At 40.4% G+C, this 16,201-nt stretch overlaps 2 protein-coding genes across 5 annotated transcripts; both read left to right on the top strand.

Moving 5' to 3' along the window:
• The first annotated feature begins 4,706 nt into the window (after positions 1–4,706).
• Positions 4,707–8,435, top strand: si:dkey-63b1.1 (B2 bradykinin receptor). 2 transcript variants are annotated; one of them, XR_004613332.1, is made up of 3 exons: positions 4,707–4,824; positions 5,949–7,843; positions 8,101–8,435. XR_004613332.1 is itself a non-coding variant. In XM_034580486.1 (2 exons), exon 2 carries the CDS (start codon positions 5,955–5,957, stop codon positions 7,011–7,013), a length of 1,059 nt encoding a protein of 352 aa, XP_034436377.1. In that variant the 5' UTR covers positions 4,707–4,824; positions 5,949–5,954; the 3' UTR covers positions 7,014–7,844. The 2 variants fall into 2 exon arrangements, 1 of the variants encoding a protein (XP_034436377.1); XM_034580486.1 differs by lacking the exon at positions 8,101–8,435 and having other exon boundaries at positions 5,949–7,844.
• Positions 8,436–8,544: 109 nt separating this feature from the next.
• On the top strand, positions 8,545–16,121 carry katna1 (katanin p60 (ATPase containing) subunit A 1). 3 transcript variants are annotated; one of them, XM_034580464.1, is made up of 11 exons: positions 8,545–8,683; positions 9,654–9,819; positions 9,905–10,044; positions 11,024–11,213; positions 11,428–11,543; positions 12,694–12,799; positions 12,881–13,039; positions 13,351–13,477; positions 13,618–13,752; positions 14,671–14,797; positions 15,226–16,121. In XM_034580464.1, exons 2-11 carry the CDS (start codon positions 9,658–9,660, stop codon positions 15,422–15,424), a joined length of 1,461 nt encoding a protein of 486 aa, XP_034436355.1. In that variant the 5' UTR covers positions 8,545–8,683; positions 9,654–9,657; the 3' UTR covers positions 15,425–16,121. The 3 variants fall into 3 exon arrangements, 2 of the variants coding, with proteins under 2 accessions (XP_034436355.1, XP_034436354.1); XR_004613329.1 differs by lacking the exon at positions 8,545–8,683 and having other exon boundaries at positions 8,694–9,819; positions 13,618–13,757; XM_034580463.1 differs by lacking the exon at positions 8,545–8,683 and having other exon boundaries at positions 8,697–9,819.
• The last annotated feature ends 80 nt before the right edge of the window (positions 16,122–16,201 follow it).

Here is a 16,201-nt window from a genome sequence, read left to right as displayed (position 1 = left end):
GCGCTAGACGACATTGCCCTTGCTTCCAATGAAACAGTCAGGAACTTGGGAGTGATCTTCGATCCCGATTTGTCGTTTAATTCTCACTTAAAACAAATTTCTAGGACCTTTCACTTACGTAACATCTAAAAAATCTGACATGTCCTTTCTCAAAAAGATTATCATTATAATCAGGCTCCAGCAGTAAGTCGTTAAAGACTCTGCAGCTTGTCCAAAATGCTGCAGCAAGTGTCCTGACAAGAACCAAGAAAAGAGAGCACATTTCTCCATATTAGCTTCACTTCACTGGCTTCCGGTTAAATCTAGAATAGAATTTAAAATCCTCCTCCTCACCTTCAAGGCCCTTAATAATATGGCACCATCATACCTTAAAGAGCTGATAGTACCTTATCAACCCACTAGAGCCTAAGTCTCTAAAAGTAGAGTATAGGAACCAGAGCTTTCAGTTATCAAGCTCCTCTCCTATGGAATCATCTCCCATTTTCAGTTCGGGAGGCAGACACCATCTGTACGTTTAAGAGTAGGCTTAAAACCTTCTTTTACGATAAAGCTTATAGTTAGAGCCGGTCCAGGCTTGATTTGGACTGGCTGATTGTGCTAATAATGGTGGATCCTGTATCGTGCTGGCATCTGATAGTGGTGGTGGACCAGGATTGAGGTGGCAGCTGATGGTGGATCCTGATGGCGGCAGTGGACAATGACTGTGGACTATAGTGGCATCTGATCTTGATGGTGGATCATGATCGTGGTGGCTGCTGACCATGGACTATGATTACAACAAGACTGCTTGATATATAATATTTCTCCTCAGATACTCGACCGTTACTGACAATAATCCATCAATTCATTGACCTTCCATTATGCTACAAAGTGTTTATTCTAATCAATGCTGCAAATACCCTTATCTTTCTGATGTTCTCCTTTACACTTGACATCTATTGCACTTCTGTCCGTCCTGGGAGAGGGATCCCTCACATGTGGCTCTCTCTGAGGTTTCTACCTTCTTTTTACCCTGTTAAAAGGGTTTTTTGTAGTTTTCCTTACTCTTGTTGAGGGTTAAGGGCAGAAGATGTCACACCTTGTTAAAGCCCTATGAGACAAATTGTGATATGTGAATATGGGCTATACAAATCAAATTTGATTAATTGATTGATAGGCGCCCCAAACCTATTTTTGATATTATATTATGCTTTATGCCATAGTCACTTAGAGTTCTTCTCCACCCAACTAATAATGATTGGCTGGAAGGAGGCGAGTCACTTTTAGTCACCAGACAGTGTAATCAGACTTCTATGAAGTAGGTATTTGTCTGCACCAGTAGGAAACTGTGGGTAAAAACATCACTAGTAAGGCTTAGCTTAAAAGCGTGTGGCAACGGTTATTCGTGTAATAACCGACACAAAAAGACTAAATGCTTTTTTCTTTGTAATAAATAAATACATTCTAAGTCCAACAATGCTAACCAAATTTTAAATGTCTGATATTTGTGTGAATCTGGACATCCAATCGGAATAACAGTTGTAGTAGGATGGGTGGGTGGGGGGGAAACAAAGATAAAGACATCAAAACATTTAAATACATAACATGTGACCCTCCTCTAACCTCCAGTCCCAGTCTGACACACAGTTGGTGGAACTTTAATGGAGTCATTCATCTCTTGTCGCTGGCATATGTGCAAAGCAGGGCTGCCCACCTCCCTGCATGTTGCTGCCTAAACAGATTTCAGAGAGGACGGAAGGAAGGAAGGAGAGTGAGAAAATGACGGTGAGGAGAGGAAGCTGTGACAAAGAGAAGAGAAGAAATCAGTTCACCACATGATGCAGTCTTTAAGCTGAGGTTCAGTTGGTTAACTGATGAGGAGTTTTTCATCAGCCAACTAATGATTCTCTCTCAAGCCACTGGGTCTTATCAGACGGACCGTATGCATGCCTGCTATCCAGCTGACGCTATATGAGCCTGTTCTGATGTCATTACAGGACATTGTTGCACATAATTGCCTGCATGCAAGTATCTGATTTGATTAGGAAAGCCTGAATACCAACGCAGTCCTGCAGACATGGTGCTCAAGACCTTGGAGTGGACATAGATGATGTCATATAGGAACATTATATCCGTATAATAGAGCAAACAACTGCAATTCACATTCCTGCATCGCCTTCAGATATCCCCTCAACTCAGAAAGAAGATGGACCCAAAGAAATCGGCCATGCATATTAAGTGTAGTAGGATGGTTGGCACCTTTATACACACCATATATGGACCTGTGGAGTTGGACAGAATTTCTGGGCAAAATTAGTTTTAAAATTAAATCTGCTCTTCACTAAAGAACTCAACTTGGATCCTGTATATCTAGGAATGCCACATTCACAAAGCAAGGGGACTTACGGACAAAAATAGCTGCAACCTATGCTGCACATAAATGCATTTTACAAAAATGGGTTTCAGATAAACCACCAACAGTTTAAGAGGGGCATCAGGCAATATTCAAAATATGTATGACATACATATGTATTGTGTATTTGATCTTATTTGGACTCACATTCCTAAATTATATGAGACCTAGATTATCTATGAGCTAAGCTTGTGCTGTGCTACGTGTTCTACCTCAAAGGTCTGTGTTTTCGGGTGAGAGTTAAGAGGGAAGGGGAAACGTAGGAAAAAAAATAGAAATGTTTATATGTTAATAATAACAAATAATTGTTCCAATAATAAAGATGTGTTTCCTAAAAAGAAAGCCTGAATAGCTCCCCTCTACACAAAAAACAAACTCTTGGCATGTTGTTAGCTGTCAGGAGTTGTCCACTAACCAGTGGTATAATTCAGAAAGTACAAGGTAAACACGCCATACTGAGTTTCATATGTTTGTTTTATGAATAAATATATGTTTGTGATTAAGATTATTTATTTATATGGGTGTGGGCTTTAAGCAATACAATTGAAGTAAATGGTGACCGATTCTTCAAATGTAAAAAAAAACATAAAATGCCTCCGTACTGCTCCTGTGGTGTCATCCAAGTGCCCTACACTTTGGAACAATCTGCCAGAAGAGATTTCGAAGAGATTCAGTTTTATACATTACTCTTCATATTTTCATTGTTTAAATGTTAAAATATTTCAGATTCTATTTATAGTATTCGTGTTGTTGTGGAGTTTACTCCATTGTACTTGAAATATACAATGAAACCAGTATGGAGGAGAAAATGTATCCAAATTTAATATATTAGTCGCAAAAATGTCTCAACATATACAGTATGTATATGATGTGTATTGTGTGATCTCAGTATACCTGCTACTTTTTATTTTGCCATTGTGACAACAGGACAGAATTCAACAGTTATCCGTAATCAACTATCCATTTCCTCATCTATTCCATTTGTACTGCACAGTCACATTGATTACATCATACAGTCTCCTGGGACCTATACTCCTTACAGAGTGCCTTTGAAGGACGAGTGATACGGAATACTCTCTTCGTCTGTCACTTTATTCGTTTTTTAAATTACTATTCATATGAAACATGTTACTACTTATTCTCAGGATTGTTTTCAAGCAGTGAAAGCTTGTTATAAATGTAGAAATGATGTGTTTTCTGTGACGTGACAAAACCCCACATCAAGGATTCTATCACAATGTGTTAATTTAATTAGCCTATTGATATTACAATGATTTGCAGTAGTTGTCTGCTCACACCATACAACCACAACGGATCTGCTATTCACTTTTTGTTGGAAGTGTTTTAGACGGGTGTTCATTCAAACCTATTGAGAAATTAAAAGAGACAATTTCCTGCCACCAGAAAATCTCTGCTTCTGCAAACTGAAAGTTATCACAGCTCAGAATGTGTTTTACTGAACGGTTGAGAGACCGAGCCCACCTGAGAGGTCCTGTTCTCTCAACTGCTTCTTTAGCAGCCATCAATGAGGAGATCTGAGACCTCAAAGATTTAGAAACAGTAGCACAACTATAGCTGTTTTCAGATATGTCTTTGGGAAGATCTGCAGAGATTTTTTCAATATCACATCAACAACGGCATCGGCTCTTATCACCAAAAGCTCTGTTGACATCTTCGTCTGTGTATACTATGTGTATGACACCACTTTTTCATCCTGAGATCTTTTTCCAGCTTTGCTTTTGTCGCATGTTTGAGGTATCATCCCCCCCCCCACTCTCTAAAAAGCCATTCCTTTGAACCAGCATGTGTGTTTTCTGTCTTTGAACCTGTTTCATTTCACAAAACACTTTTGCTGAGAACACATGACTCACATAAGCGCTGTTCTGGCTCAACAAACAACTGGACACATCTACCATTAAAACTACATTCCTCCTATTTTGGCTCTGATCCAGCTGTGACTCCTTTGCAGCTGCTGAAGTTTATTTATTTCTCTCACTCCAATTCTCCAAATCATCCAGGAATTCGGACCAATATCTGTTTTTTCTCCTGGAGACAAGGATCAAAGATTACATTCAGTCCCACCTTCTTATTAAATATGCAAGCAATGCTTTCAATAGAGAAGCCAAAAAGTCTAGTATGTGTCACCAAACCCCAACAGACTGTTTATCACCAATCACTGAGTCAGGAAGTGAAGTGAAAGCATAATGCTGCTGGACTGTGAATCCCATTTTGGTGAGCCGGAACACAGCACTAGCTGTGGGGGGAAAAAATGATAATGTGTGACGACACTGATGATCTCTGGCGTCTGCACGTATAAAACTCACCAGCCTCCCAGTGCTCACTTCAGAGCAGGCTCGATCACTATGGTGATTATCTGCAGGGTCTGAACATCAGGGCAATCTGGATGGATTGAACAGAGCCACGGAAATAAGGTAAGTGTTTCAGAAGCTTCTGACAGAGTACAAAGGAAATTGTATTTCTTGGCTAATCTTTCTTAAGTGCGTCAATTGGTAGAATGTACATTAGATATTTAAACTTACACCTCTTCATTTTAGTGTAGTCCGACCGTTGCAGTAAACAACCTTTGCCGTTTGGTGATTAGGCCGTTTCTGCTGTCTGAGCTATGTTTGCCCCGAGGTCTTTACTGTCAGAAAGCCTCACTGGTAGAAAGGCTTTTTGGCTTCAGGTTTCATTTGCAGCTTGGTTAAGTTTAGGCAACAAAATTACTTGGTCCAATTCAGGAAACGATCATGGTTTGGTTTTAAAAAGACTATTTCACAACGTTAGCCACATGTGAAGGCTTCGTGGCAGAAATCTTGGAAGACAAACTTCTCTTGTCTGCTGGAGAGTCTCAGACACCAAAAGTGTAAATTGTCGAGAAACAGGCAAAATGTCACACCATGTACGTCACATGTATGAATAAGGAGGGAAAGTAGCTGAGTCACCGAGATTGTATCTGTTGCTCATAAACGATGTTTCATTTCAACCGGAATTTCTTAGGGAGGCAGAGACATTCATCACAGAGATGTAGTCTGAACAGGAATGCTGGAAATTTGTTCTTCCAACTTTTCGCAATAACAGCCCTTTCGAAATTACAAAAAAACACAGCATAAATAACAACCCTTAGGGTTTGTATGGAAAAAAAAGCTTTGATTATATTACACATTGACTACTTCAACAACTTGTTTATCTGACAGTCCATCTCCTCCATCTCCATTTTTATTAAATCTTTTCTCTTGATTGCATGAAATAGTCAGACACCACTGTAAGGAAAAGAGTTGTCGGAACCACTGACCACTAAGGGACAATTTAGGTTTCCTTAGTGTTTCAGGCTGTGAAGGTGATGGTGGTTTTGCTGTTTTTGCTGAAATAATATTAGATAAGATTGACTAAAGTTCAGATAATAGAGAGGACAATCAGTGCACATCTTTCAAATTATTTTTTAATTGATTTATTTATTCCCTTTGTAAATCACATTGGACATTCTGTTTTGATGAGTGTTACAATGTTATATTCCATGCTTGCATGTTTGACGAAGAATCGTTGTCATCCACAGTTTCCAATGGTTGTGAATGCATCCGACTGGTTGGTCCCGACTGTGGGCACAGAGCAGGACCCCTGCAGTAACTACACTGAAGCTTGGCTGTGGCTGTCCTCCCTGCAGCCAGCCTACCTCGGTTTGATCAGTGTCATGGGGTTGGTGGGGAATGGCCTGGTTCTCTGTGTGTTTTGCCTGCAGAGGAAGCCCTGCACAGTGGCCGATATCTACCTGGGGAACCTGGCGGCTGCTGACCTGGTCATGATATCCTGCCTTCCCTTCTGGGCTGTCACCATCTCTCAAGGCTACCAGTGGGACTTTGGAGAGGCCCTTTGTAAGCTAGTCAATGTGGCCATCTCGATGAACTACATCTGCAGTGTTTTATTCCTCACACTGGTCAGTGTGGACCGATACCTGGCTCTGGTGAAGCCCATGAGCCCCAGCCGTCTGAGGAGAGCAGCCTGGGCCAAGCGTATCTGCTTGGGCATCTGGAGCCTGGGCTTCCTCTTAAGTCTGCCTGTCCTGCTCTTCCGCACAATGACATACGTAGAGGATCCTGGGGTTGATGCCTGCATTCTGGTCTACCCCCATCCAGCATGGAGGTTGCACCACAACATCACCAGGAATGTGTTGGGATTTCTTATCCCAGTTCTGGTAATTGTTTACTGTACCCGTCACATTGTGGCTGCACTGAACAACCGCGAGGCCAACGGACTCCCTGGGCTCAGGGCAGAGAGGAAGGCCACCTACTTGGTCCTGACTGTGCTGGCTGTCTTCCTCTTCTGCTGGACACCACACCAAGTGATGCGGTTTCTTGACACTTTGGATTACTTCCAGCTCACACCCGGATGCCTCTGGGGTCATGTCCTGGACATCTGCATCCAGCTGTCCACATATCTGGCATACAGCAACAGTGCTGTTAACCCCTTCCTGTTTGTCATCGTGGGGAAGCATTTCAGGAGAAAGTCAAAGGAGATGTTTGGAAAAACTCTGAACCCCTGGTTTAAAGAGTTGAGCTTCATTTCAATGAATACACTAAATCAAACACAGCGTATAAGTATTGAAAAACTTGACAACTCCTGACAGTAACAGCAACAAAATCAAACAAGTGGCTCTAGGAACATCTTCAGTGGTTACACTGAAAACTGTGATTACTGTAAAACATGAATTCATAGGAAAGTGAAATTGTTTACAAAAAGGTGCACATCCAGCAGACCCGGAAAGACTTAAGCGCTCGTTTGGAGACTTGTTTGCATCCACCTGGTGAATGCTATCATGTGCACTACTATTTTGTCTGTCTCTTTTTGTTGATGCAGTTCCTCTCCCTGGAACAGTAATGCAGAGCTCCAGAGCAGTTATTGTGATCATAATGGAAAGGTTTTATACAATAAATAGTGCTGATTGATGTCACTTTAACTGAAGTGTGTGGTGGCCCAACAAATAGGCATTGATCTGATGTTTTTCAGAAGATAACGTTGATTTCTATCAATGGAGGTTTTTATTGTAATGTAAATAGTGAAAATATTGACTACAGTCCCCTTGTGTCTCTCTGCCTGTCGTCTTTTCCATTTCCTTGTCTTGTCGCCTTTGTCATTATTTTGTTTTTGTGATATATATTATATATATTTATCATTATTTTAAGATTTCATTTCCAGTGCACAATACTGAAGGTTCATGTTGCAATTGAAACTAAATAACTTCTGACAAGAGCTGATGATGAATCTCATTGTGATCTATGATCACAATGTCTATTGTCTCTGAGCTCCTTCTGTCTATCACCATGTGTATTATTATGTAGCCTGACTATTCAGACCTGCACTATTATGCTTATGTGATTCAACTGAAGAAAGGGCATATTGTTCTTTAAAAAATGTGTGTGCTCATAAAAAAAGTAGTTGAATAAAGAACCAATTGTCTATCTGTATTATTTGTAAGTCATTTCATCAACATGTGTTTTCTCTTTGATGGCGCAGGAGGTGGAATTAATAGGATTTATCCAGTAGCAGAGACTCGAGATGGTTAAAAGCCTTAAATACAGAAGTTCTTCAACAGAAATAATACTAACAGTCCAGTTGAATGAGTCTTTTACAGAATGGTAGACAGGAGTCTCAGCAGGAACATGTAGCAGAGCTGGCTGGCTGAGTAGCAGGTTATGACAAAGAGGAAGCAGCAGGTGAGACATCCGATTATTTTCAGGTTGATAAGTGAGATTTTTTCCCCAAAACAAAGGCAGCAAGGCTGTTGTCTTTTGTTATTTACTGTGGTTTGTGAATTATTGTTGTGTTTCGTGAATTATTGTTGTGTTTTGTAAATTGTTGTAGTTTTTTGTGAATTGAGGTGTGTTTGTGAATTGTTATTGTGTTTTGTGAAATGTTTTTAAGATTTGTGAATTGTTGTGTGTTTTCTTTTTTTTGTGGAGTTATGATTTTGTTATTGTGTTTTACCATTAGTCGTTGTAATTTGTGCTTCCGGCCTTTACCACATTGAAGCTGTCTGCTCGAGCTGCTGAGACCAAACTTTTTAATAAAGTAACATTTAAAAGTGAGTCGACTTTATTTTGAAGGTTATGTACGGAAGTCAAAACTTGTTTCTCTCCCTCAGTGGAAACATGTTTACAGTGAACGTGTGGCTACCAGCCGCGCGCACGTCGTTTTCTGCTGCTCGTGCCCGTGCAGTCGTCACAGTTTGAAGCTCCACAGCGGAACTCGTCATAACAGATGCTCGGGGCGACTCTGCGTGTGATCCAGGGAAAAGTTGAGTATGAAGCTGATACTAACTGGTTTCCTGCTCGTGTTCGGACCGATTAACTCGCGTGTGTTTATGTGAACTGTTGTGTTCGTCGAGTTTTGTTAAGAGAGAGTGAAAGGAAACCAACCGCTCGGCTTGAACTTCAGAGTGGAGGTTTGTTAACGTAAACTCTGCTGCTCCATGTATATTCACAAACAGCCTTACAAACAAACACCCTGACACACAAACAGCCTTACACACAAACACCCTGACACACAAACACCCTGACACACAAACACCCTGACACACAAACACCCTGACAGACACAGATATGTGTTTCAGCCATTGTTGAAACACCTGGGACGCGCACATCTCGTACGTGCAGACTTCGGTGTCGCATTTTGACACAAACATTGTGACCAACCCGCCGAACTGAACCACAGTTAGCTCCCTGTTTAAAGTGTGTGTCAAGGAATGCGAGCAAATACTTGTATCTTTGTATCAAGGTTACTTGTCTTTCTCTAGCTGTCCAATCAGCCAGCACCAGTTGAGCGTGGAACCAGAGGGTAATTGGAGGGTTCCCTTACCAGTCAAGATTAGGCTAAATGTGTTCCTCACTATCTGGTCTTCGTGTGTGTAGATAATATTTTTTTTACATTCAGGACAAGCCTCATTTTGTTGCTAGAAAATGAGCTTAAGACCTAAACACACTGCTGAGTTCACCAACATGATACCTGGTAAATAACTGGAGAAGTTTGTAACGTGTGTCCATCACATTTGGTCCATGTCAATCAACTTCTTTAGGTCCGAATGTGACATTGATAATGTGAATGGGATCAGTGATTATCTAAAGAAATTACTATTTCGTTTTGTAATTATCCAAAGTGGAGAAACGAATGGAAAATCTGTCACAGTTAACCTGTTTGGAATCTTCTGTATCCATCAATATGTTGTGCAGTACCCCGGTGGGCTGACATGTTGGGTCTGTTTCCACAGCAGCATGAGTCAACGAGAAATCAGTGAAAACTTGAAGCTGGCCCGTGAGTACGCTTTGCTGGGAAACTACAACTCGGCCAGTGTCCTCTATCATGGACTGCTTGAGCAGATCAAAAAGTGTGTGTACGCTGTGCAGGACAGCAGTTTGCAGCACAAATGGCAGCAGGTAAATGTGGCTTTAATTATTGCTCATATTATGTCACCAAGGAAAAGGAAAGTTGGCTTTTCTGATGTTTGTGTTTGTTCCTCAGCTGTGGCAAGAAATTAGTGAAGAGAGCCAGCAGCTTCAGAATATAATGTCCAATCTGGAGAACTTTCAGCTGGACACGGCGCCTGCTAAACCCAGTAACCACGATGATTGTGAAATCAGGCCTGTACACGTGGAGCAGAGGTATGGGGCTTGGTTGGTTACACACAACTAATAATAATAATAATAATTTTCATCTCCTTTGCATTCTGTTTAAATCAATGTTCTGTGTTCATTGTTCCAAACCAGACTTTACCAACACTGTAGCCCTAATTCACTCTTCATATTCACTGTTCACAAATGTATGATCTTGAGTTGCATAGGCAGAGTTTCCCCAGCATTATAACACCCAGGCCCCGTGTTTCACAGCACTTCAGACGAATGAAATGACTGAAGTGTCAGTTTTTCTACCACGATTTTGCTTCTCTGTCCTCCCCTCTGCCTGTTTGACTGAGAGCAGGGCTCGGGTGCCCTAACCCTATACATTAGAAAATGTCTGATAGAGATGAAGGGAGCAGAGTTATTGTCAGTAATGGTAGAGTATGGGAGTAGGCATACTGTATATCAAGCAAATTTAATAATTGATTTATATTACATCATAGCCCTAAGGGAAGGTGCTTATAGATTCACACCCGTAGGATAAATAACTTGAAATAATTTCACATTTCCTTGGAATAATTTCAGATTCTGTAACCACCACCCCCCCCAGAAGCAGATAGCACATACGCCCCCTGAAAACCCAGGGAGAGCTCTGTATTAGCTATTTGTCCCTGACATAGTCATATGATTGAGATTAGCAAACCTGAGTCCCTGATGTGAGCCGGGGTTTGTTCCTGGTCTGCCCTTTAGAAAGGTGGCCTGTAAACCTCACACTGCCTCTTTGTTTGTTTGTGCTTTTGTTTTTCTTCAGACAATGTATTGTCTCATATCTTTTGTTTCCTCCAGGGAAGTGATTTACTTGATACACACAGGATTTGTATACCCTCATGTTTTCTGTGTACACAATGTAAACAAAAGTAATTTAAGCAGTTATTTTTTAAGTCTGCTTTAGAATGACTATACTGCTCGACTTGAACGGTATTATGCTTGTTGCTCCATGTTCCTCTTTTCTTTTTCTTCCCAGACATTCTCCTTGTCCTGTCAGGCGGCCTGCTAACCCCCATAAAGAGAGCAAACCTCCCAACAACCGGCTGAGCGCAGCTGTGAGGGCCCAGCAGAGGCAACGTGGAGCCAACGGGGACAGAAGCAAACCCTCCAAAGGCAAAGACAAGAAAGAGGGAAAGGAAGCAAGTGGCAAAACAAAGGATGATAAGGTGAACAACATGCTCAACAGAATGCACCACCTTCACCTTCGTTATATTACACAACATACTTTATATTCAGTCACAACTGTTTGCATTGTTGATTCAACAGTATCCACATGCTGCTTTTGTACCTACAGCCATGTCTAGCCTGTATTTCCAGTTTTGTGTGTGGGAGAAAACCGACCACATTGGTTATATTTAATGTTTCTTGTTTGTCTTCCAGAACAAAGGAGACTTCCAGGAGAAAGAAATGAAAAAGTTCGATGGAACAGGATATGACAAAGACCTAGTGGAAGCTCTGGACAGAGATATTATATCTCAGAATCCAAACGTGAAATGGTATGTGTTTACAATTCAGTGTTTATTGGCTTGATTTTTACAGAGGACACATGAACCTATATGTGATCTTTATTGTTATTCATGTCACGTCATATGTAAACATGTCCCAGGACCGTCTCTGTACTAGACAGGGATGCAATTATATTAATTAATCCCTGAACAGGAAAAACAATCAAAAGTTTTCAGTGTTGTTGTGTTACTGTGTTATTAGGCTACAACTTTTATTATTTCAAGTTTTTTAGAAGCTAAGCGAGGAGCCGCCCTGTGGTTAAGATGTGTCCATATAACTGCAAAGTCCCTGGTTTGGTTGTTTAGGTTGTTCTCTTTCTTTGTGTAATTTTCCCATTGAGACTTTCAGCTCTCAAGTAAAGACAAAAGACAAATCAACTAGAAGGGCACATCCCTCCATCAAAACTAAAATCCTATCTCCCAATGTTCAAAAAAGGGGAAACATTTCCTGGATCCACCTTCATCGAATCCACATCAAAATTGAATGGGTTCTTCCCTGGCCCACGCACCACCCTTCCATTATACAATTGGTTCAGTAGTCTTTGCATAATCCTGCTAACAGAAAAACAGACAAATAGCAAAAAAAACATTACCTCCTTGTTGGAGGTAAAAATAAAAGGTGAAACAACATTAAGTGTTGATAAGTCACACCATCTTTTTAACTAATTTCATTTATATAGACACATATTGCAAGCCACAAATACTTAAATTCTTTAAGGGCTTAATGTTGTGTGCTGCATATGACATCCTCTGTTCTTAGACTGTTGAAGTGGAATTTATTTTCTGCAACATAAAATACTTAACTGATTAACAGAGCAGCCATTAAAATGAACAATTGTTCTAGTTTCAATTTAAACATCGTATATTTGTGAGATGCAAAGCTGCCTTAAACCTTTTATCTGAGTCACTTACCAGATACCAGTTTGTCACTCTTGGCTATAACTGATGCAATTGTAGCTGTTATCAATATATACAGTCACTTCAGGCCCCTTAACACTGCTCTCAATTGCATTTTAGACACATTTTAAATGGATAAAATTTTTATTTTTTACCAATAACAACAAAGTGAAAACATCTTTTTTGTTTTAACGTGCACTGATTGGCCTTCCTTTGAACTGATAAATCTCATTCTAACCTGTAGGGATGACATCGCAGACTTGGAAGATGCAAAAAAACTCCTGAAAGAAGCGGTTGTGTTGCCGATGTGGATGCCAGCATTTTTCAAAGGCATACGAAGACCTTGGAAGGTATTGGTTATGGAGACTTCAGTTACATTTCTGTAGCTTTTTTTCTTACATGTGTTACATGGAACTCTTTTCTGACTTTAGGGTGTGCTCATGGTGGGACCTCCAGGCACAGGGAAAACCCTTTTGGCCAAAGCAGTTGCTACTGAATGCAGAACCACATTCTTCAACGTTTCCTCATCTACTCTCACCTCCAAGTACAGAGGGGAATCTGAGAAGCTAGTTCGCCTCCTTTTTGAAATGGTAAGATCAAATGCATTATGTGGTCAGGTTTTTTTAAGGATAAGGCTCTTCATGTTATTATTACACCTGTAGTACTTAAGTTGTATCCCTTTTGATGGTCAATGTACATCTTAAATGCCATTTGTAGAAAAAAAATCGTCGTAAAATTTACAGTTGAGGAAAAGAAACTCTTCTCATTCTCTCCTTGGCATGAAATAAAACTTAGGTGAGAACAGTGAATGAAATGATTGTGGTAAAGAAGTATAAAATAAGTATTTCTTTCAGCTAATTGTTTTGGTCGGAAGGTACAGTAAATGTTTTTCCACATGTAGGCCCGTTTCTACGCCCCCACTACAATCTTCATTGATGAGATTGACTCCATTTGCAGCCGCAGAGGGACGTCAGAGGAACATGAGGCCAGCCGCAGAGTCAAGGCAGAACTACTGGTGCAGATGGATGGTATAACGCCAATGACATCATGAATCTATTCACCAAGTCTAATTATATATTCATTCTTCACTATTCTTGTTATGTGGAAACTGCAGAATCCTCTTAAGGGAAGCATTTGTTCATTTCACACTGTTGCTGCTGTTGTTTAGGTGTCGGCGGAGCATCGGAAAACGAGGACCCGTCAAAGATGGTGATGGTGCTGGCTGCCACCAACTTCCCTTGGGATATTGATGAAGCTCTGAGGAGACGGCTTGAGAAGAGGATCTACATCCCTCTGCCTTCAAGTACAGTCATTTCCTTTACTGTATAGCAGTGTAGTCTTCATACATACTATGACTTGTGATTAGTTGGAAGTGCTCAAATGAAAGTTACTGCCAACTCTGTAATCTTTTTTAAAAATTAATAATATTATTATTATTATTATTATTACTACTACTACTACTACTACTACTACTAGTGGAGATCCTTTTGTAAACCTGCCTTTTAGGAATGGGCTGTTCTCTTGGCCTGTGGTAATGCTCCTGAGCTACTTCAGATTTATTCCCTGTCTTTAATGGTACATATCCTCAAACAACTTTGCAATTAATGTTATTACTGGAAACCACACAGTGAAGCAGTTGTCCAGCTGTGATTGTGTTGTTTTACTGTATTTCTTCAAATACTGACGAGATCTGCAGAAGGCGAAAGTCCTTTCTTTGAGATTGATTTCTGTTAGAGGCATCTCTTCATTTCTAATTGCTTCTGATAAGTAGAGCAGGTCATATTTTAGTAGGAAGTCTTCTGGCATTTTAATGAACATAAACCCTTCCTTTACATCTCTAGGCACAACAGCCAGATGGATGACAAAAAGTACGACAAAGCAAAGTGGTTACGCACATGAACCCACAGTAACTGAAATAAGACAATGATACTCTGATATTACTTGAATGAGTAATTCAGAGCAACACAGTGTTGTAATCATCATGATTTATATTTTTTTATTTATGAAATCAAAGCAGTAGAAATGAGCATTCTGTTTAAGTGGTGTGCACATTATACGACAGGCAGCAGCAGTATATTCACCTTTTGTTTTTACCCGGGCATGTATTCGGGGGCCAGGCTTTATTAGACCAGATGTTTGTCAGAGTAAACCCAGTGTCTGTGGAGGCCACTCCGGGCTGTGAAACTGGCTGCTCCACTCACTCCACACTCTATGTTTGCAGCCAAGGGGCGAGTGGAACTGCTCAGGATCAACCTGAAGGAACTGGAGCTGGCCAGCAATGTGGACTTTGCCAAGATTTCAGATCAGATGGAGGGTTACTCAGGAGCCGACATCACCAACGTGTGCAGGTCAAGCAATTCTCCAAAACAAATTTGAATAAACTATATCCGTGTTGTAGCTACAATGACAGGTGACTGTAATGTATCTTCATTTCCCTGCTGTCCACCCCACTGAGTGTCCTGTGTTTAAAACCCTGATAGTCTTTTTAAAATGGAAGGACATTTTCAGAGGAATTAGTTCTAGAGTTTCTAAACTTCTAGTCAATTTGAAGTCAGAATGATTAGACAACAAATCTTAGAACATAGAACCCACCTTTTAAGAATGTGCATGTAAAATAATCTAACAACTTGTCCCTCAGTTTTTTCTGATTATAAAGATTTCAGTTTAGCACTTTAAAAGCAATGGCTGAAAGGATCCCTTGTGGAATGTGAGAAATCCCTGTGATTAAACTTTTATGCTCAAAGTGGTTAAACTAAAGCTGTGTCTGATGCTGCAGGGATGCGTCTCTGATGGCCATGAGACGAAGAATAGAGGGCCTGACGCCAGAAGAGATCCGCAACATTTCCCGGGATGAGATGCACATGCCTACCACCATGGAGGACTTTGAGTCGGCGCTGAAGAAAGTGTCCAAATCTGTGTCTGCATCTGACCTGGAGAAGTATGAGAAGTGGATTGATGAGTTTGGGTCCTGCTGAAAAAAAGGCAGACGTCCAAGTTGTGTGTGTGTGTATGCATGTGTGCGTCACTGGATTGAGTGTGTGTAATCTGTGTTGAATGGCTGTGTGCGTTTCGGGCTGTGGCTGTTTGTTTTGTTCGGAAGCAGCTCAGTGACATGGAAGAGGGTAATGTCCATTACATTAGGTAAATAAATGCACTTGACTAGAACCTCTTTCCATTGTACATTATGTTAATTTCCAAGTCTATCAGGAGACTAAAGACAGGTGACTGAAGAATGAATGGCTGAAAGTAGTAGTAGATTTTTCTCATGGTATACCAAATTGTTATGGACTCATCATGCAAATAATTTGAATTGCAAAAATGTTTTATGATCTTAAAACCAGCAAACATGTTCAACAAATGAAATGTATGTGTGTTCCTGCAGTAGAGTTCATTTCCACAGATGTTGTACTGTTACTTTGCCTTTCTAAGTGTCTTAACGTTTGCTTTGTACCATTGTATCTGACAATGAGATACTGAGTCAACAGCCAATCAATTGTTATCCCTATTTAGTTATTTTCTTTCTTTTATGCACTTCTTTTGAAAGAAAGAACCACACATGTCCACGAAATTATGGACATGTGTGGTTCTCTCACATTTCTGGAGGTTTTTATGAGCACAACACTAGTAAGATATTTCAATGAATAAAGTTAACAATTTCTATGGATATATTAACGTTGCCTTACCTGTGTGTTTATTTAGTGGTTGGATTTAGAGTGTGATAGTTGTTGGCTGGAGACAGTTTGCACTTTATT

The sequence above is a fragment of the Hippoglossus hippoglossus genome, chromosome 24 (assembly GCF_009819705.1).
Source record: "Hippoglossus hippoglossus isolate fHipHip1 chromosome 24, fHipHip1.pri, whole genome shotgun sequence".
In the NCBI taxonomy this organism is placed as follows: Eukaryota; Metazoa; Chordata; class Actinopteri; order Pleuronectiformes; family Pleuronectidae; genus Hippoglossus; species Hippoglossus hippoglossus.
This window is presented reverse-complemented; position numbering and strand designations above follow the sequence as displayed.

Excerpts from the sequence above, each read along its gene's own strand:
- katna1 (XM_034580463.1), top strand. The coding sequence starts at position 9,442 with ATGTCAATCAACTTCTTTAGGTCCGAATGTGACATTGATAATGTGAAT. Across the intron at positions 12,800-12,880 it reads GCATACGAAGACCTTGGAAG|GGTGTGCTCATGGTGGGACC; the intron begins GTATTGGTTATG and ends TTCTGACTTTAG. Across the intron at positions 13,040-13,350 it reads TTCGCCTCCTTTTTGAAATG|GCCCGTTTCTACGCCCCCAC; the intron begins GTAAGATCAAAT and ends TTCCACATGTAG.
- si:dkey-63b1.1 (XM_034580486.1), top strand. The coding sequence starts at position 5,955 with ATGGTTGTGAATGCATCCGACTGGTTGGTCCCGACTGTGGGCACAGAG.